The sequence below is a fragment of the Notechis scutatus genome, chromosome 6 (genome assembly GCF_049901735.1).
Source record: "Notechis scutatus isolate UNSWTSFEM ecotype Mainland chromosome 6, rNotScu1.2, whole genome shotgun sequence".
In the NCBI taxonomy this organism is placed as follows: Eukaryota; Metazoa; Chordata; class Lepidosauria; order Squamata; family Elapidae; genus Notechis; species Notechis scutatus.
In genome coordinates, this window is record NC_142014.1 from 74,109,254 (window position 1) to 74,126,743 (window position 17,490).

At 44.2% G+C, this 17,490-nt stretch overlaps 1 protein-coding gene across 1 annotated transcript; it reads left to right on the top strand.

Moving 5' to 3' along the window:
• The first annotated feature begins 1,719 nt into the window (after nt 1-1,719).
• KCNJ8 (potassium inwardly rectifying channel subfamily J member 8) lies at nt 1,720-11,613 on the top strand. The gene is made up of 3 exons (XM_087968810.1): nt 1,720-2,127; nt 7,159-7,581; nt 9,030-11,613. Exons 2-3 carry the CDS (start codon nt 7,220-7,222, stop codon nt 9,928-9,930), a joined length of 1,263 nt encoding a protein of 420 aa, XP_087824936.1. The 5' UTR covers nt 1,720-2,127; nt 7,159-7,219; the 3' UTR covers nt 9,931-11,613.
• Nucleotides 11,614-17,490: the final 5,877 nt, after the last annotated feature.

Here is a 17,490-nt window from a genome sequence, read left to right on the forward strand (position 1 = left end):
AACGGTTGCAGGAACTGGGTCTGGCAAGTCTAGTGAAGAGAAGGACCAGGGGATAGCAGTCTTCCATATTTGAGAGGCTGCCACAGAGAGGAGGCAGTCAAGCTATTTTCCAAAGCATCCAAAGGCCAGACAAGGAACAATGGATGGAAACTGAACAACAAGGAGAGATTCAACTTGGAAATAAGGAAAAACTTTCTGACAGTGAGAACAATCAACCGATGGAACAGAAGTTGCCTTCAGAAGTTGTGGGAGCTTCATCACTGGAAGCTTTCAAGAAGAGACTGAACTGCCATCTGTCAGAAATGGTGTAGGGTCTCCTGATTGGGTGGAGGGTTGAACTAGATCAGTGTCCACCAACCAGTGGGCCAGGGACCACTGGTGGTCCGTGAGAAAATTTTAGTGGTCCGCAGAGAAATGTCACCCCCAAAGTAATTAATCCAGGCTGCGCGGCAACACAAGGCTATGCTGCTCAATGGCCCGTGGGAACACAAGGCTTGCGTCGCTTGCATTGTGAACAACACGAGGTAGTGAGGGGAGGGGGGAAAGGGCGGAGGAGGGAAACTGGCCCCACAGGCCTGGCCTGGCCACCGGGCTGCTTCTTTCTGCTTCTTTCTTCTTCTGCTTTTTGCTGCACACAAGGAAAGCAGCAGAAGTCTTTCTTTCTCTCCCCCAAACTCCACCAGAAATGAGTCTTTGGGACCCTGCAAGGCCTCCTGCTCCAAGAGGCTGCGCCGGTGTGACAAGTCTCACAAAGACTCATTTATGGCAGAGTTTGGGGGAAAGAAAGAAAGACTTCTGCTGCTTCTGCTGCTTTCCTTGCATGAAGCCAAAAGTCTCTCTCTCTCTCTCTCTCTCTCTCTCTCTCCCCCTGAGAACGGAGCTGGAGACGGTATCCTGCGATCCCAAATAAAGAATGATCGATTGGTAGGAAAACGGGGTGGGGGATTTTCCTGCAGACTTTTAGGGGGATTTTTCCCAGGGTCTCTGGTCCATGGGATTTAAAATTATGAGTTTGGTGGTCCCTGAGGTCCAAAAGGTTGGCAACCCCTGAACTAGATGACCTATAAAGTCCCTTCCAACTCTGTTAATCTCTCTCTCCCTCCCTCTCTCCCCCCTCTCTGTTAAAGATCTCCATTTCACCTCTGCAGACTAAAATCAGATAATTTTAAAGCTTGGTATATATTGCTTAAACCTTAGTGTATATATATATACTGATTAAGCCTTCAGACCCAGCCAAGGTCACCAAGATAAACTACTACTCTCTGTGTAGAACACAGCTGGAATCACCTCTGCTTTGCTGGAACAGGCCCTCCCCAGGCAAAGGGAGGGAAAAACCCCAGCTTCCTCATTTCTTAGAGCAGAGGTCTCCAACCTTGGCAACTTTAAGACTTGTGGACTTCAACTCCCAGAATTCTCCAGCCAGCTCTGCTGGCTGGAGAATTCTGGGAGTTGAAGTCCACAAGTCTTAAAGTTGCCAAGGTTGGAGACCTCGGTCTTAGAGAGACCAGCCGCTAATTCTACCAACTGGCTTTTTAAAAACCCAAGAGCCGATCCCCTGGAGTTTCCTAGGGTTGAAATCTCACCCAGTGCTTTCTGGCTCTCTTTCTCCTTCTGGAGCTCATCTCCCTCCCCAATTCCTCGCCTTTTCGTTGCGTCAGTTGAATTTTGGACCCCGGCCAGTCTCTTCCTTCGCCTTCCCTCCTCCTTTTCCTCCGTCCCATCCCCAAGCTCAAGAAAAGGCAGAAAAGTTCCCTTCGCAAGAGGGGGCGCGATCTCGCTCGGCCGAGGCAGCAAGCGTAGGACCCTTCGCGACCGCTGCTTCGTTCTGCGCCCGGCCAGGCGTCCCAAAGCGGGACAGGAGCTGGCTTAGCCTACCACCCACCCACCCACTTCTGCGACCTGGCGCGTCTCCTCTCCACCCTTCTGGATAAAGGACGACTCTTCCTCGCTCGGAAATCACCGGTCCGGTTGGGAGCCAGAGAGGTTCCCAGCGACTGTCGTCTCCCCTCTCGCCTTGCGATCCTTGTCTCCTTCCTCGTCTTGTTGCGCATCCGAGGATCTCCCCTGCGCCCATGGCAGCGCGCAAGATTTGGCCCAGCTGACTGCAGGCTTTTGCCGCGCTTCTTGGTAAGTGTCCCGTTTTCCTTCTTTGGACTTGGAGAGCAACGAAGAGAGTAAAAAATGTTTGGAGGCTCTAACCTGTACGATGAACGGTTGCAGGTGCCCAAAAAGCAGCTGACAAAAAAAGCCAACACAGTTCTAGGCTGAATCAAGATCATCTGAAGTGTTAATATCACTTTATAAGGCTTTGGTAAGGCCACCCTTGGAATCCTACATCCAGTTTTGGTAGCCACGATGTAAAAAAGATGTTGAGACTCTAGAAAGAGTGCAGAGAAGAGCAACAAAGAGGATTAGGGGACTGGAGGCTAAAACATATGAAGAAGGGTTGCTGGAACAGGGTATGTCTAGTCTGATGAAAATAAGAACTAGGGGAGACATGATAGCAGGGTTCCAGTATCTCAGGGACTGCCCCAAAGAAGAGGGAGTCAAGCTATTCTCCAAAGCACTTGAGGGTAGGACAAGAAGCAATGGGTGGAAACTAATCAAGGAGAGAAGCAACTTAGAACTAAGGAGAAATTTCTGGACAGTGAGAATAATTAACAGTGGAACAACTTGCCTCCAGAAATTGTGGGCACTCCATCCCTGGAGGTTTTTGAGATTGGACAACCATCTGTTTGAAATGGTATAGGATTTCCTGCCTGTGCAGGTGGCTGGATTAGATGACCTCCAAGGATCCCTTCCAACTCTGTTAGTCGGTTATTTTGCTCCTAGAAAAACAAAAGGTCCCGGCTCCAGCAAGTTAGTAGAATTTTGCATGCCACGTCTCTGTGGAGATTCTCAGTCCTCCAGATCGTGGTTGTCCCAAAGGTGCTTTTTTTTTTCAAGAGGCAACTGGACTTTCTGGTTTTTTTTCCTTTTTGAAGACGTTTCGCTTCTCATCCAAGAAATTTCTTCAGATGAGAAGCGAAACGCCTTCAAAGAAAAACCAGAAAGTCCAGTTGCCTTTTGAAAAAAGCACCTTTGGGGTTTGCATGCCATATTTGCTTTTCCAGACAGTTCTTCCCTTCACCAGTGGGGGTTGGGCTAGAAGACCTCTAAGGCCCCTTCCAAAGCTATGATTTTATGTTCTTTAGGTTCCCTGTCTCAATTTCATGTTTTTGCAATCCTTGTGCAGTTGCTCCAGCAGGTCTCAAAATTCTTCTTCTTCTTCTTCTTCTTCTTCTTCTTCTTCTTCTTCTTCTTCTTCTTCTTCTTCTTCTTTCTTTCTTCTTCTTCTTCTTCTTCTTCTTCTTCTTCTTCTTCTTCTTCTTCTTCCTCTTCCTCTTCCTCTTCCTCTTCCTCTTCTTCTTCTTCTTCTTCTTCTTCTTCTTCTTCTTCTCTTCCTCTTCCTCTTCTCTTCCTCTTCCTCTTCCTCTTCCTCTTCTTCCTCTCTCTCTCTTTCTTTCTCTCCCTCCCTCCCACCTCCCCTCCTCTCTGTGTGTCTGTGTGTGTCTGTGTCTGTGTGTCTGTGTATCTTTGGCCTGGAAGGATCTCTCCTTAATCTCAGATCTGGGTTTGAGCTGCTGTAATAAATTAAGGAATTAAAGCAAGGCACTTGGGACGTGCTGGGAAAACACACTCTTGCTCTGTTTCAGGACTGAAGGAAACTTTCTCTCAGCCTTCCCAGGTTCTAAGACCCCATCTCCAATTAAATCCTGTTTAATTCTAAGAAGTGTTTGTAATATTGCCAACGTGGAGGGATTTCTTTTTTAAAAAATTCCTTAGGGCAACAGATGTCAAATGTTTTACTAATACTTGCATTTATTTCAGATTTCAATGTTTTGTATATATAAATATTACCCCCTTCATGTGAGACATCAGCAGTGGAGGATTTTTTTTTATTATTTGGAAATAGTGCCTTTCAAAGGCTGCAAACAAGTTCCCAGATCAAGCAGGATCTTTCATAGTGTCTTTCATAGGCTTGTTTCCAAATGTGAACAGAACAGAACAGAACTGAACAGGACAGAAAATGAATGGAACATAATGGAATGGAATACAGTACAATACAATACAATACAATACAATACAATACAATACAATACAATACAATACAATACAATACAATACAATACAATACAATACAATACAATACAATACAATACAATACAATACAATACAATACAATACAATACAATACAATACAATACAATACAACACAACACAACACAACACAACACAACACAATTAATACTTTATTTTGGCCAAGTGTGATTAGACTCGCAAGGAATTTGTCTCCGGCGCAGAAGTATTAATGTACATGCAAAGCACCAGGGTAATAGTAATCATAATAAGATGCCAATAAGAAGGGACAGTAAGGAAGATGGGAAGGTTAATAATAATACTAGCCATACAATGTGGGTGAATATACTTAGACGTACGGTGGGGATTAGATGTTCAGTAGAATGATGGCATGAGCGGGAGGAAAACACCTATCCCTGGGTCTAGTTGTTTTGGGATACAATGCCCTATGGCAGCATCCGGATGGGAGGAACTGAAACAGTTCGTTTCAATGAGGGCTGCCAAACTTGCGGCCCACGGGCTGGATCACGCATCACGTGCTGGCCACGCCCACGCCCTTTTTAGCGAAGGGGGAGAAAAAGTTGTGATATGTCATGTGGCAACACCTGTTTAAACATGTTTATATGTTAACTGTGGAAGGAAGGAAGGAAGGAAGGAAGGAAGGAAGGAAGGAAGGAAGGAAGGAAGGAAGGAAGGAAGGAAGGAAGGAAGGAAGGAAGGAAGGAAGGAAGGAAAAAGGGAGAGCAGGAGATATGGATTCTGGAGCTATTCCAAGAAAGCTTAATTCAGCTCAAGGGACTTTGGGTGAGGGATCTATGCAATAGCATCACAAAACTTAAGATATAGGTTCTCCTGCTTGAGCAGGGGGCTGGACTAGAAGACCTCCAAGGTCCCTTCTATTCTATTCTATTCTATTCTATTAATTGGCTGCCATAAGATATTCCCTCTCCATTGCTGCCTCCTCCCATATCAACTGGGTTCATGGGAGGACTAGTCAAAAGAGTCAAAATGGCAGCCGCAACCACATGGTCAAAGCCCCCCCCCCTTTTTTTTCTTTACATGTAGATGGCCCTCCCCTTTTCCTAGGGCAGAGGTCCCCAAACTTGGCAACTTTAAGACTTGTGGACTTCAACTCCCAGAATAATTCCTCAGCCACCTGGCTGAGGAATTCTGGGAGGTGAAGTCCACAAGTTTTAAAGTTGCCAAGTTTGAGGACCCCTGGCCTAGGGTGATTCCTTCTACCCCTTCTCTTCCTCTCTCCCCTTGACACTTTCTCCCACGTTGCCAAGTTTTGTTTTGTTTTTGCTCTTCTTCTCCAAGCAGCCTTCTGTGCCGTCGCTTGCTTCCTCCCACCACGGATTGTGGGAAAGCCTTCAAAAGCACCCTAAAGTCTTGCCTGACCCTGCAGTTTCTCCAGACATATATTGAAAAAAAAAAGAGGAGGAAGGAATAAAAATAGCCCATGTTGAACTGTAGGGCACAGTCAAACATCAGCTCAGGAAATGTTTCATGACAATTTGTATCAGGTCATAGTTTTATGATCCTACACAATACAGAATAACAGAGTTGGAAGGGAACTTGTAGGTCATCTAGTCCAACCCCCCCAACCCGCCACCCAAGCAGACCCTACACCATTTCTGATAGATGGCAGTCCAGTCTCTTCTTGAAAGTCTCAAGTGATGAAGCTCCCACAACTTCTGAAGGCAACTTCTGTTCCATGGGTTGACTGTTCTCACTGTCGGAAAGTTTCTCCTTATTTCCAGGTTGAATCTCTCCTTGATCAGTTTCCATCCATTATTCCTTGTCTGGCCTTCAGGTGCTTTGGAAAATAGCTTGACCCCTTCCTCCTCTCTGTGGCAGCACCTCAAATATTGGAAGACTGCTCTCCTGTCTCCCCTGGTCCTTCTCTTCACTAGACTAGCCAAGCCCGGTTCCTGTAATCGTTCTTCATATGTTTTAGTCTCCAGTCCCCTAATCATCCTGGTTGCTCTTCTCTGCACTCTTTCTAGAGGCTCAGTACAGTGGTGGGATTCAAAAATTTTTTACTACAGGTTCTGTGGCTTTGTGGAAATGGCGGAGGACAGATACTGTAAAATCTCCAGTCAGAGGTGGTATTTGCCAGTTCTCGGAACTACTCAAAATTTCCGCTACCGGTTTTCCAGAACTGGTCAGAACCTGCTGAATACCACCTCTGTCTCAACACCATTTTGATAGTGTGGTGACCAAAACGGGATGCAGTATTTTAGGTGTGGTCTTACTAAGGCTTTATAGAGTGGTATTAATACCTCATTTGATCTTGATTCAATCCCTCAGTTAACGTAATTTAGGATTGCATTTGCTTTTTTGGTTGCTGCCGCACACTGCTGACTCATTATTTAATACCATGTTTATGTCATAAACTGTTTTATAACATTTGCCAAATTTCAATTCCATGTGAGTTGTGAATTGAAATTTTGGATGCATTCTGTAAGTTAGGCCACTTTGAGTTATCTCAGTTCAAAAATGTGGACTTTATAATGCACCTTTTCGCCTGGTTAAAGGTTTCAAGAACAAGAGTTTTAGTAGTATATATATTTTTATGATGTCATTAACATCCATTTTAAATGATAACTCACCCTGGAATGAAATTCACAGCACAGAATAAAAACGTCTGCAAAGAAAGATGAGTCAATTAAAAAAGTAAGGGAAGTCCTGTAGTCTATATTTATGAAAAGAGTACAGCAAAATCACAGCCCAGAACTGGAAATATTTGTATAGATGAGCATTTCTCAACCTTGGGAACTTTAAGATGTTTGGACTTCAACTCCCAGAATTCCCCAGCCAGCATAGCCTAGGTGGTGAGGGAATTCTGGGAGTTGAAGTCCACACAGCTTAAATTTGCTAAGGTTGAAAAAAATACTGCCATAGAGGTTATAATTATTCTCAAGCAGGAATTAACTATGATGTCTTTGGAATCTACTTCTTAGCTTTGTCATCTTAGCTTGCAGCAGAAAAAAAGGAAGAAAAAGATGAAGATATATCTTTTTTTTCTCATTGCAGGATTTCAGAAAAGTAAAAGGAGTCTTTTGTATGCCAGTTGTTGGGCAATGGTGGCAGGAAGATGTTGGCCAGGAAAAGCATTATCCCAGAAGAATATGTTCTTGCCCGCATTGCGGCTGAGAATTTGGGCAAGCCACGCATTCGAGACTGCCAACGCAAAGCCCGCTTCATCGCCAAAAATGGGGCTTGCAACCTAGCCCACAAGAACATCCGTGAGCAGGGACGTTTCCTGCAAGACATCTTCACCACCTTGGTAGACCTGAAATGGCGCCACACTCTGGTGATCTTCACCATGTCCTTCCTCTGCAGTTGGTTGTTCTTCGCCATGATGTGGTGGCTGGTGGCTTTCTCCCATGGAGACATGGACAAGCCTTGCAGCACTGAAGACCTCAGCAAATGGAAACCGTGCATCACCTGCGTCAGGTAAGGGGACACGCCTTGACAAGGAGACGCTGGAGGCCATGACTGCAGGCTGTCAACTCTGAAGTGAACCTGGCTGAAGCCATCTTGGGCTACCTCGTGGTTGCCATGAAACCCTGAGAGGGGGAAGGGAGGGAGAAAGTAGATAGACTGGCTAATAGTCAAAGCAAAAAGTTTTCTTGTGGGAACCAAGGTCATCTCAACAGGTGTCAGTTTAAAGGAGAGGAGTGACCAAGCAGCCTGCCACCTACTTTCATTGGATAATGTGACCAGTGACACCTGGGAGGGGGAGAAATTTGCTGTTTTAATTAGGGGAAAACAATGGGAATTTTTAGAGTTGGTTTTCACCGATATGATGTATCCAACAAACATGTTCTTTGAGGAATCTACCTGTCTGGGAGTTCTGCTTTTGGTGGATGCATTACTCAGAACACTGACACAGACATGCGAACAAATCCAGAACTTCATAAATACAGATAGTCCTCGACGTAAGACCACAATTGAGGCCAACATTTCTCTTCCTAAGCAAGGGAGGTTCCTAAGTGAACTTTTGCCCCATTTTATGAATTTTCTTTCCACTGTTTTTAAGTGAATCACTGCAGATGTTAAGTTTGGAACACGGTCGTTAAGAGAATCTGGCTTCCCTGTTGACTTCGCTCGTCAGAAGTTTGCAAAAGGGGATCACACGATCCTGGGACATTGCAACTGTCGAAAATATGAATCAGTTGCCAAGGATCCAAACTTTGATCATGTGACCCTGAGGAGGCTCCATTGGTCGTAAGCGTGAAAAACAGTCATAAGTCACTGTTTTTCAGTGCTGTTGTAACTTCAACTAATGGTTGGAGGTTGAGGACTACCTATATACTAGTTTATTCACATAAAATGTTAAGGTCATGACCCATAAATTACTAGCCTAATCTTGGCTTGATCTGATGTGTTGTGTGAACCCATGTATACAATGCAGAATCAGAGTTTTCAGTTGATTTGGCCAACCTTATTGTCAGCTTTGGAAGCTATATTGAGATCAGATGCTCCCACGCTACCACATCTGAGTCTGGGAAAGTGGAATATATTGGAGTATATCTAGTTAGACATAATAACATTCTTTTTCTGATTCAAAATCAGGTTGTGTTGCACCATAACTGAGAGGAAGTCTTACCTGGGGATGGATGGTGATTGGGCCATGTGATGGATGATGGGTGCAGGGGATGGATTTTGTAGTTTTTACTTACTGTAAGGAAGCCTGGAACTTTCAGATTTGGGATTCCACAGTTGAGCCAGTTACTATCCAAATAAAAGGAGCTATTGAGAAATGTCTGTCTCGGAGTTATAGGGTGGAATGGAGGTTTCCTGGAACGCTGACACTTATATGCATGCTTTCACAATGGAAAATAACTGATTTATTTCTGTATTTTATGACCGTATTCCACTTTTTTCTGCCTTTCTGTCAGGTCCTTCATCTCTGCTTTCCTCTTCTCCATTGAGGTCCAGGTGACCATTGGTTTTGGTGGAAGGATGATGACCGAGGAATGTCCCATAGCCATCAGTGTTTTGATCCTCCAAAACATTGTGGGCTTGATCATCAACGCGGTCATGTTGGGTTGCATCTTTATGAAAACCGCCCAGGCCCACCGGAGAGCAGAAACTTTGATCTTTAGCCGGAATGCAGTCATCACTGTCCGTAATGGCCACCTGTGTTTCATGTTCCGCGTAGGGGACCTGAGGAAAAGCATGATCATTAGCGCCTCGGTACGAATCCAGGTTGTCAGGAAGACCACCACTCCAGAAGGAGAAGTCATCCCAATCCACCAACTCGACATTCCGGTAGACAATCCTCTTGAAAACAACAACATTTTCCTGGTGGCTCCGTTGATCATTTGCCACGTCATTGATAAGCGGAGCCCACTTTATGACATCTCCGCCAACGACCTGGCCAACCAAGACCTAGAAATCATCGTCATACTTGAAGGTGTCGTAGAAACCACTGGAATCACCACCCAAGCCAGAACATCCTACATATCAGAAGAGATCCTCTGGGGCCATCGCTTTGTGCCCATCGTCACGGAAGAAGAAGGGACTTATGCTGTCGACTACTCCAAATTTGGCAACACCAGCAAAGTTGCAGCACCCCGTTGCAGTGCCAAGGAGCTGGATGAGAAGCCTTCCATTCTCATCCAGACCCTCCAGAAAAGTGAGCTGTCCCACCAGAACTCCTTGAGGAAGCGTAACTCCATGCGAAGGAATAACTCCATGCGGAGGAATAATTCCATCAGGAGGAATAACTCTTCCTTCATTGTGCCTAAAGTCCAGTTCATCACGCCTGAAGGCAACCAGAACACCATGGAAACATGACAGAGCCAAGCAGTCATGTGCAGAGTGTCAAGGCTCTGACAATACACCCCCATTGGAATCATAAGTCTCTAGCTGCATGTCCCAGAGTAAAAAAAAAAAAAAGATTTATTAGGAGTGACCACATCGGCGTTACCTGGTTGCAGCCGACTGTAAGACACATCATTCATTTCACTCTTGACCCTGGTCTTGCCCCCACCCCCTGGATGTATATTCTCCAATGGGACACATCCATAGCCAAGAGCCATCGATGATGCTCTCCAGTAATAATCTTGCGTGCCAACAGCTTCGGCTGCCTAGCAATTACCTGAAGCATTTCAGGAATGCACTACTTTCCCCCACTCCCTTTCTGTTGGCAACTAAAAAAGCCAAAGAAGTATGTTTGTTTTTTAGTTGACCCAGAGGTCCTGCAAAAACAGGGCTTTGCCTTTGTTATAATATTAGTATTAATTTGATATCAACATTTAATAGATATTAAGGGTTATTTATTGTATGCAGACATCAGATCAAACCAGAGATAGGTTGTAGTTGAGTCCATTATCAGTATGTGTGCCAACGTTTGCATGATTTGAGGTTGAGATGCTACAGCTACTCCTCAACTTACAACCACAACTGAGGCCAAACTTTCTATTTTTAAGCAAGACCGTTATTAAATATTGCCCCATTTTATGAACTTTCTTGCCACAGTTGGTAAGTGAGTCACGGTAGTTGCTAAGTGAATGATACTTTCATTAAGTGAATCTGGCTTTCCCCACCGATTTTGCTTGTCGAAAGCCAACTAGGAAGGTTAGAGGTAGTGATCCCATGACCCCAGGACAGTGCAACCATCATTAATATATGTCAGTTGCCTAAGCATCTGAATTTTGATCACGTGACTGTGGGGATGCTGTGATGGTCGTAAGTGTAAAAAATGATCTTAAGTCACATTTTTTTCAGTGCCATTGTAACTTTGGTCACTGAACGAATGTGTCAAGCTCAAAGCGTGCTTATTCTGTTACAACCATTATCGCTTCTCAACTTGCCAAAGGATTAGGGGGAGGGGAAGGGGGAGATCAGTGGTGGGATTCAAATATTTTTACCACCGGTTCGGTGGGTGTGGCTTGGTAGGCGCACTTTGTATGCGTGCAAACACTTTGCGTGCGCACGCGCACCAATCATGCACTTTGTGCAGGCGCAGAGGCGTTCTAACTCGCCTCCTGCAAGCCTGCACAATCCCGGTCGCTTCAGCAGCTGTTGCACGACACTCATCTGTGCCGCGCAAAGCAGGTGCGCTTCAAATTTAGAAGATAATGGTGGTTATGGGAGGCCGGGCGGGTGGGTGGGCCCAACAGCAGAGTGGCGGAGAGAACCGGTTTGGTCTCTGCTGCTGATCGCTGCTACCGGCTTGGCAGAACCGGGCTGAACCGGTAGAATAACACCACTGGGTGAGATGGAACACAGGCTCTAGACTTCAAGAAAGAGAGCCATGAGAACCAAGGACACATCTGCAGGTGTTAGCCAAGACCAGATACTTTTTCTCATAACAATACAATGACATTCACTTGGATAATGTAACTTACACTAATAGGGGGGCAGGGAGAATTCTATATTGTACCTATGTGGGTTTGCGTGGGAATTAGGGGTAGAGCTGGTTTTGCCTTCAATAGTACCAAAATGATGCACTCAATAAAGTTTTGTGTTAAGACATTGGCAGGTCTCGAGTCTGCTTGCGTTAGTTGGGTTTGTCAGTTGGGACATTGACAGAATGCCTGTAAGTTGAGGGCTCTCTGTAATTTGTTGGCTACTCATACTTTTGCAAAAAGTATAGACATCAAATGACCTCTTTTGTTTACATCAGGGGTGTCAAACTCTAGGCCCGGGGGCCGGATCCAGCCTGGGGGAATTCTTAAATCTGGCCCGCGGGGCTGCCCTGGAAACAGTGAAGGATTGGCCCAGAGTGCTTTTGCCCAAAAAAACAGAGCTCGCGAGGCTGCACACAGCCTCTCGCACTCCGTTTTTGCTGGCAGAGGGTTGTAGGAGGTCATCGAGGCCAAAAATGGAACTCAGGAGCCCGTTTTAACTGGTAGAGTGCTCAGGCCATCAGAGGCACCCCCTGACATAAGTGATGTCATACTGGCCATGCCCCACTGCCCTGTCCCCACCAAGGTCAAACACAATCCTGATGCGGCCCTCAATGAAATCAAGTTTGACACTCTTGGTTTACATGAAGGTTGGTCCAATTGTCATTTGAATCTATTTTTCATGCTCTCTTTATCTACTATTTAACTTCTCTCCCTCCCCCTCCCTCCCTCCCTCTCTCTCTCTCTCCATCTCTTTCTTTCTCTCTCCATCTCTCCCTCTCTCTCTCTCTCTCTCCTCTCTCTCTCTCTCTCTCTCTCTATCTCTTTCTTTCTCTCTCCACCTCTCTCTTTCTCTCTCTCCATCTCTCTCTCTCTACCTCTCTCTTTCTCTCTCCATCTCTCTCTCTCTCTCCACCTCTCTCTCTCTCCACCCTCTCTCTCTCTCTCTCTCTCTCTCTCTCCCTCCCTCCCTCTATATCAAAGTCTCTATCTCGGGGTTGTCAAACTGAATTTCTTTGAGGGCCAGATCAGCATTGTAGTTCTCTTCCGCAGGCCAGCTGGGAGTGGGGGGGGGGAGATGGGACAGATGCCTCCTGCAGCACCCTGCCAGCCAAAATGGGGCATGGGGCGAGGCACAACCCGTTTGGCTGCCAGAGGCACTGTGAGCCGGTCCTTTGCTATTTCCAGGCCGGCCCTGTGGGCCAGATTTAAGCACCCTGCAGGCTGCATCCAGCCCACAGGCCTTGATAAATGTTTGAACTGTCTTTCTAAAACAAGGGTCTTCAAACTTGGCAAGTTTAAGACTTGTGGACTTCAACTCAAAGCTGGCTGAGGAATTCTGGGAGTTGAAGTCCACAAGTCTTAAAGTTGCCAAGATTGGAGACCCCTGGCTTAAAATTTTCTGAAGTTGAGAAACCCTGTTATAGGCAATTGAAGAGATGGCTGTGCGACACCAGACTTTTTGAATCAAAATAAGTTGTAGAATCCCTTCGCTTTGCCGGCCAGAATCTCCTCTTTTTTTCTCTGACAGAAGAAATCCCCTTGCCTTAAATTGAGTGAGAACTAGAAGTTAAAAACAGGACATTTTCTCTGAATGTGCTAGATTTGCTCTCATGACCATAATAAAAATGCAGCAACAGAAGAAAGGACCTGAAAGCAAAAACTTCCCATTGCAGAGATGCCCAGCTTACAGTGGTGGAATTCATTTTTTTTTTTTACCACCGGGTCTGTGGGTGTGGCTTAGTGGGTGTGGCTTGGTGGGCATGGCAGGGGAAGGTTACTGCAAAATCCCCATTCCCTCCCTACCCCACTAACCTGCTTTCCAGCTCCATTCTCCTGTTCAGAGCAACAAAAGAAGACCCAGCCAATCAGCTGGGACTCGGGAGGCAGAGAATAGATGGGGGCGGGGCCAGTCAGAGGTGGGATTTGCCGGTTCTCCAAACTACTCAAAATTTCTGCTACCGGTTCTCCAGAATTGGTCAGAACCTGCTGAATACCCACCTCTGCCGCCTTCCCAACAGTCTCTTAGTTTCAAGGTCAGGACGCAAAGAACGTGTTGAAATATGGGGAATAAAAGCAGCGAGTTTAAACTGGGTGTAAAAGAGAAGCTACACCACCATGTCGACCAAGGGAAAAATCAGGCGTTCAATGAGGATTCTTTCTAGCCTGCAGTAACAACAGATACCTAGCCATGTCATGCCATGTCACACAACAGACCTGCGCCAAACCCTGGTTTAGCAGCCAAATTAAGCTATGTGAAATCGAGGGAGTAAGTTTTACTCCAGGAAATGTAATAATCCTACTTCACCCCCATGTAAGGTTATTTCAATAAGTATAGATAGTCCTCAACCTATGACCAAATTGGAACCAGAATTTCTGCCGCTAAGCAAGGTGTGTCAGGGTTCCAACGGATGTTCTGAATTAATTCATGGGCCTCGAGCCAAGTTTCAAAAGAAATCCAACTATTTATTAGGAGATAGAAAAATATAAGAGTGTGTCGGCACTTTTTCCAAGTGCAGTTGGCTCTGTCCTAGGTAATTTACTGTTCACCTATGACCCTATTTCCCCCCCCCTCCTCCCAGGGTGTGTCATAAATCACATTCTCCAACAAAGTACTCCAACAAAGTACTTTCCCTGGCTGTGGAAGACCCTCCTCTCCAGTTGGGTTTGGTAACTTGAGACACAATCTGGAGAAAGATATGCATGGAATCAGTGGCATTCAGCAGGTTCTGACCAGTTCTGGAGAACCGGTAGCGGAAATTTTGAGTAGTTCAAAGAACCAGCAAATACCACCTCTGACTGGAGATTTTACAGTATCTTTCCCCTCCCAAGCCCACCAAGCTATGCCCACAGAACCGGTAGTAAAAAAAATTGAATCCCACCACTGGGATGGAATGGAAGGATCAGTAATGCTTTACGAGTTGACAAGGTGATTGTTAAGAGAGTCACAGCTAATTTTAGGACCCTTTTGCCATGGTTGTTAAGCGAATCGCTGCAGTTGTTCAGTGAATCATGTGGTCGTTAAACGAACCCAGCTTCCCCCGTTATCTTTGTTGGAAGCTTGCTGAAAAGATCACAAATAGTGATCACATGACCCCAGGATGCGAAACGTAAATACATGCCAGGTACCAAGCACTCAAATTTCGATCACGTGATCATGGGGGGGTGCTGTGACCGTCATAAGTGTGAGGACTAGCTAGAAATCACTTTTTCAAATGGTCACTAAATGAATGGTTGTAAGTCAAGTATTACTTGTATGTGCACAGAATTGTTTCCTCTCAGACATAGAACAGTGAGGCTATTCAGCAGGTTGGTAGCAAGAATTTGGCGTGATCGCTGAACCGGTAGTAACTTCTGGCTGGCCACGCTCGCTCGCTTGCCCCACCTGCCCAATACATCCACCCAATGCTTGCCCCACCCAGCCACTCCTTAAGGTATTTCTTCTTCTTTTTTTAACCTCCCGACAAAAAAAAAATTGAATCCCACCGCTGACATAGACAATGTGTCACTTATCGATGATAGCTCTACTTTTTGCCCCTGCCTTCCATCAATTTATTAACAAACACTTGGATACAATTCTAGTCATTTCAGAATAATTTTATTAAATCCCAATAGTGTTCAGAAGCTAAATGGAAGAGATAATATTTGCTTCACTGTACAGTAAGCTGTGGACAACTATATCCGATCTCCACATCTGTTCATTTATCAGCAAATTACGCACCTTCAAGAACCTTGTTAAGGAATCCTGACATATTTTAAATGTAGCTGTCCAGCTTCGCAAAAAAAGATTTCTTCAATAAAGTTTTTCCATTTTCTAACTTTGCTCTGATGTACTTATGTTTGAGGTGAAGTGTATAAAACTGGGTTGTGGGATTATAATTATTCAAGGAGGTTGTAGATCCTTGACATTTTCCATCTTTGAATCCATGGGATGCCTTGTTCAAAATCATTTGTGTTGCTGAAACATTGCCCTTACATTAATCCAGGGGTGGGATTCAGTCAGTTCGCACCAGTTTGGGAGAACCGGTTGTTAACTTTATGAGCAGTTTTTATTTTTATTTATTTATTTATTTGATTTGTCAATCGCTTACAAGATAATAGGTATAAGGTTAAACATAGTTATGAGTACATATAAGAAAAATAAAAGAAACAATAGGACAGGGAAGGTAGGCAGTTTGGTGAACTGGATGTTGGAAGAAATGATCAGAGTAGAGAACTAGTTGTTAAATTATTTGAATCCCACCATTGCATTAATCCCACAACTGTTAGCACTCTGTCTGTGGTCTGTATCAGAAATCACTGATAAAATTCCCTCAAAGGGAAATGAGCAGGTAATGAGATCACTCATCCAATCAGTAGTCACTTTATTTCTCTTACCAACTATCAATTCTTCAACCTTTTGAGGAAGACTACAGAATTGCATACTTTAATCATTGGTCCTCCCTTCTTCAAAAAAGAAGGAAACAAAAAATATTTCTAAATCTGCAAAATGCACTTTCTCTGTGAAACTCTTTTAAAAATGCTGTGAAATCTGTTGCATTCTGTTCAGCATAGTAGGGTTTCAGCAAGCCTAAGTGAGTTAGTTAATCTAGTACAAATGTTAGTTATTCCAGTACATATTTATCAATATGGCACATTTGATTAATATGTACTGCAGTAACTATTAAATATGCCATTAGATGGATAGATAGATAGATAGATAGATAGATAGATAGATAGATAGATAGATAGATGATAGATAGATAGATAGATAGATAGATGATAGATAGATAGATAAATAGATTCATTTTAGTACATTCAAAGTATTGTCTTGAGTAAGCAGTTTAAGAGACATCCATTTATGAACTATTTATTTATTTATTTATTTTGTCAAGCAATTATAAGATAACAGGTATAAATATAGTTATGGATACATGAAATGGATACATATAAGAGAAAAAAAAGAAACAATAGGACAGGGATGGTAGGCACGTTGATGCGCTTATGCACGCCCCCTACAGACCTCTTAGGAAAGGGGTGAGGTCAATAGTAGACAGTCTAAGGTTAACGTTTTTGGGGTTTGGGGAAGAAACCACAGAGTCAGGTAGTGAGTTCCAGACATTGACCACTCTGTTGCTGAAGTCGTATTTTCTGCAATCAAGTTTGGTGCCGTTTAACTTGAGTTTGTATCTATTGTGTGCTCTTGTATAGTTATGGTTGAAGCTGAAGTATGCATTGACAGGTAGGATATTGTATGACAACCTGTCATACAATATCCCAAAGCATATTTTTTGAGCCCTCTCCCTCTTTGTATGGCATGGCTGCTATAAAATAGTATTGGGGGACACAATAATGTAGGCTTCCCAGACTTGTAAAGACATAAGAAACCATTATGTAAATAACTAACTGCAATATGAACCACTAGACATTTGGGGTGGGGTGTAACTTAGGAAGACAGTTGATCTAATAAAAAAAGCAAACACAGAAAACATTACAAGAACAGACAAAGCAAGAAAAGGGTGGGGAAACCTTCATTTTCAAAAGATATGGAGGAAAATGGAACCTTTAAGATTTTATAGGGCATTATGAGGGCTTTGTGAAATGCAGGATATAAGCCTTTTAAAAAAAGGCTCCAAGTATTCAGATACCGACTTAAATCATCACCATGTCAGGGCATCTTCTGTAAAATTCTTTTTTATATCTTTTGTTTAAGTTACTGCTAACTCTCTCTAGTTAGCTCTGTATACTCAAGCATGAGAGCCGTTCTTAAGTTCTTCCATTAGTACATTGGAGCGACCGAATGTTGACAGAAACACAATCCAGATAAGGCTATTAAGAAAAAAGGAGGAGGCACAGATATATGCCTGAGGGAAATAATTGGGCCTGAACTCACAAAAATGGAGGAGGAGGAGGAAGAGGAGGAGGAGGAGGAGGAGGAGGAAGAAGAAGAACGAAGGGGAAGAAACAGAGTGGTATATAAAAAAAAAACCTGGGTTCTTATTATGTACTAGATTTGATTTAAATG

Bases quoted from the DNA above. Each gene is read 5' to 3' on its own strand.
- KCNJ8 (XM_087968810.1), top strand. From the start codon at position 7,220: ATGTTGGCCAGGAAAAGCATTATCCCAGAAGAATATGTTCTTGCCCGC. The intron at 7,582-9,029 runs GTAAGGGGACAC...CCTTTCTGTCAG, and splicing joins CCGTGCATCACCTGCGTCAG to GTCCTTCATCTCTGCTTTCC.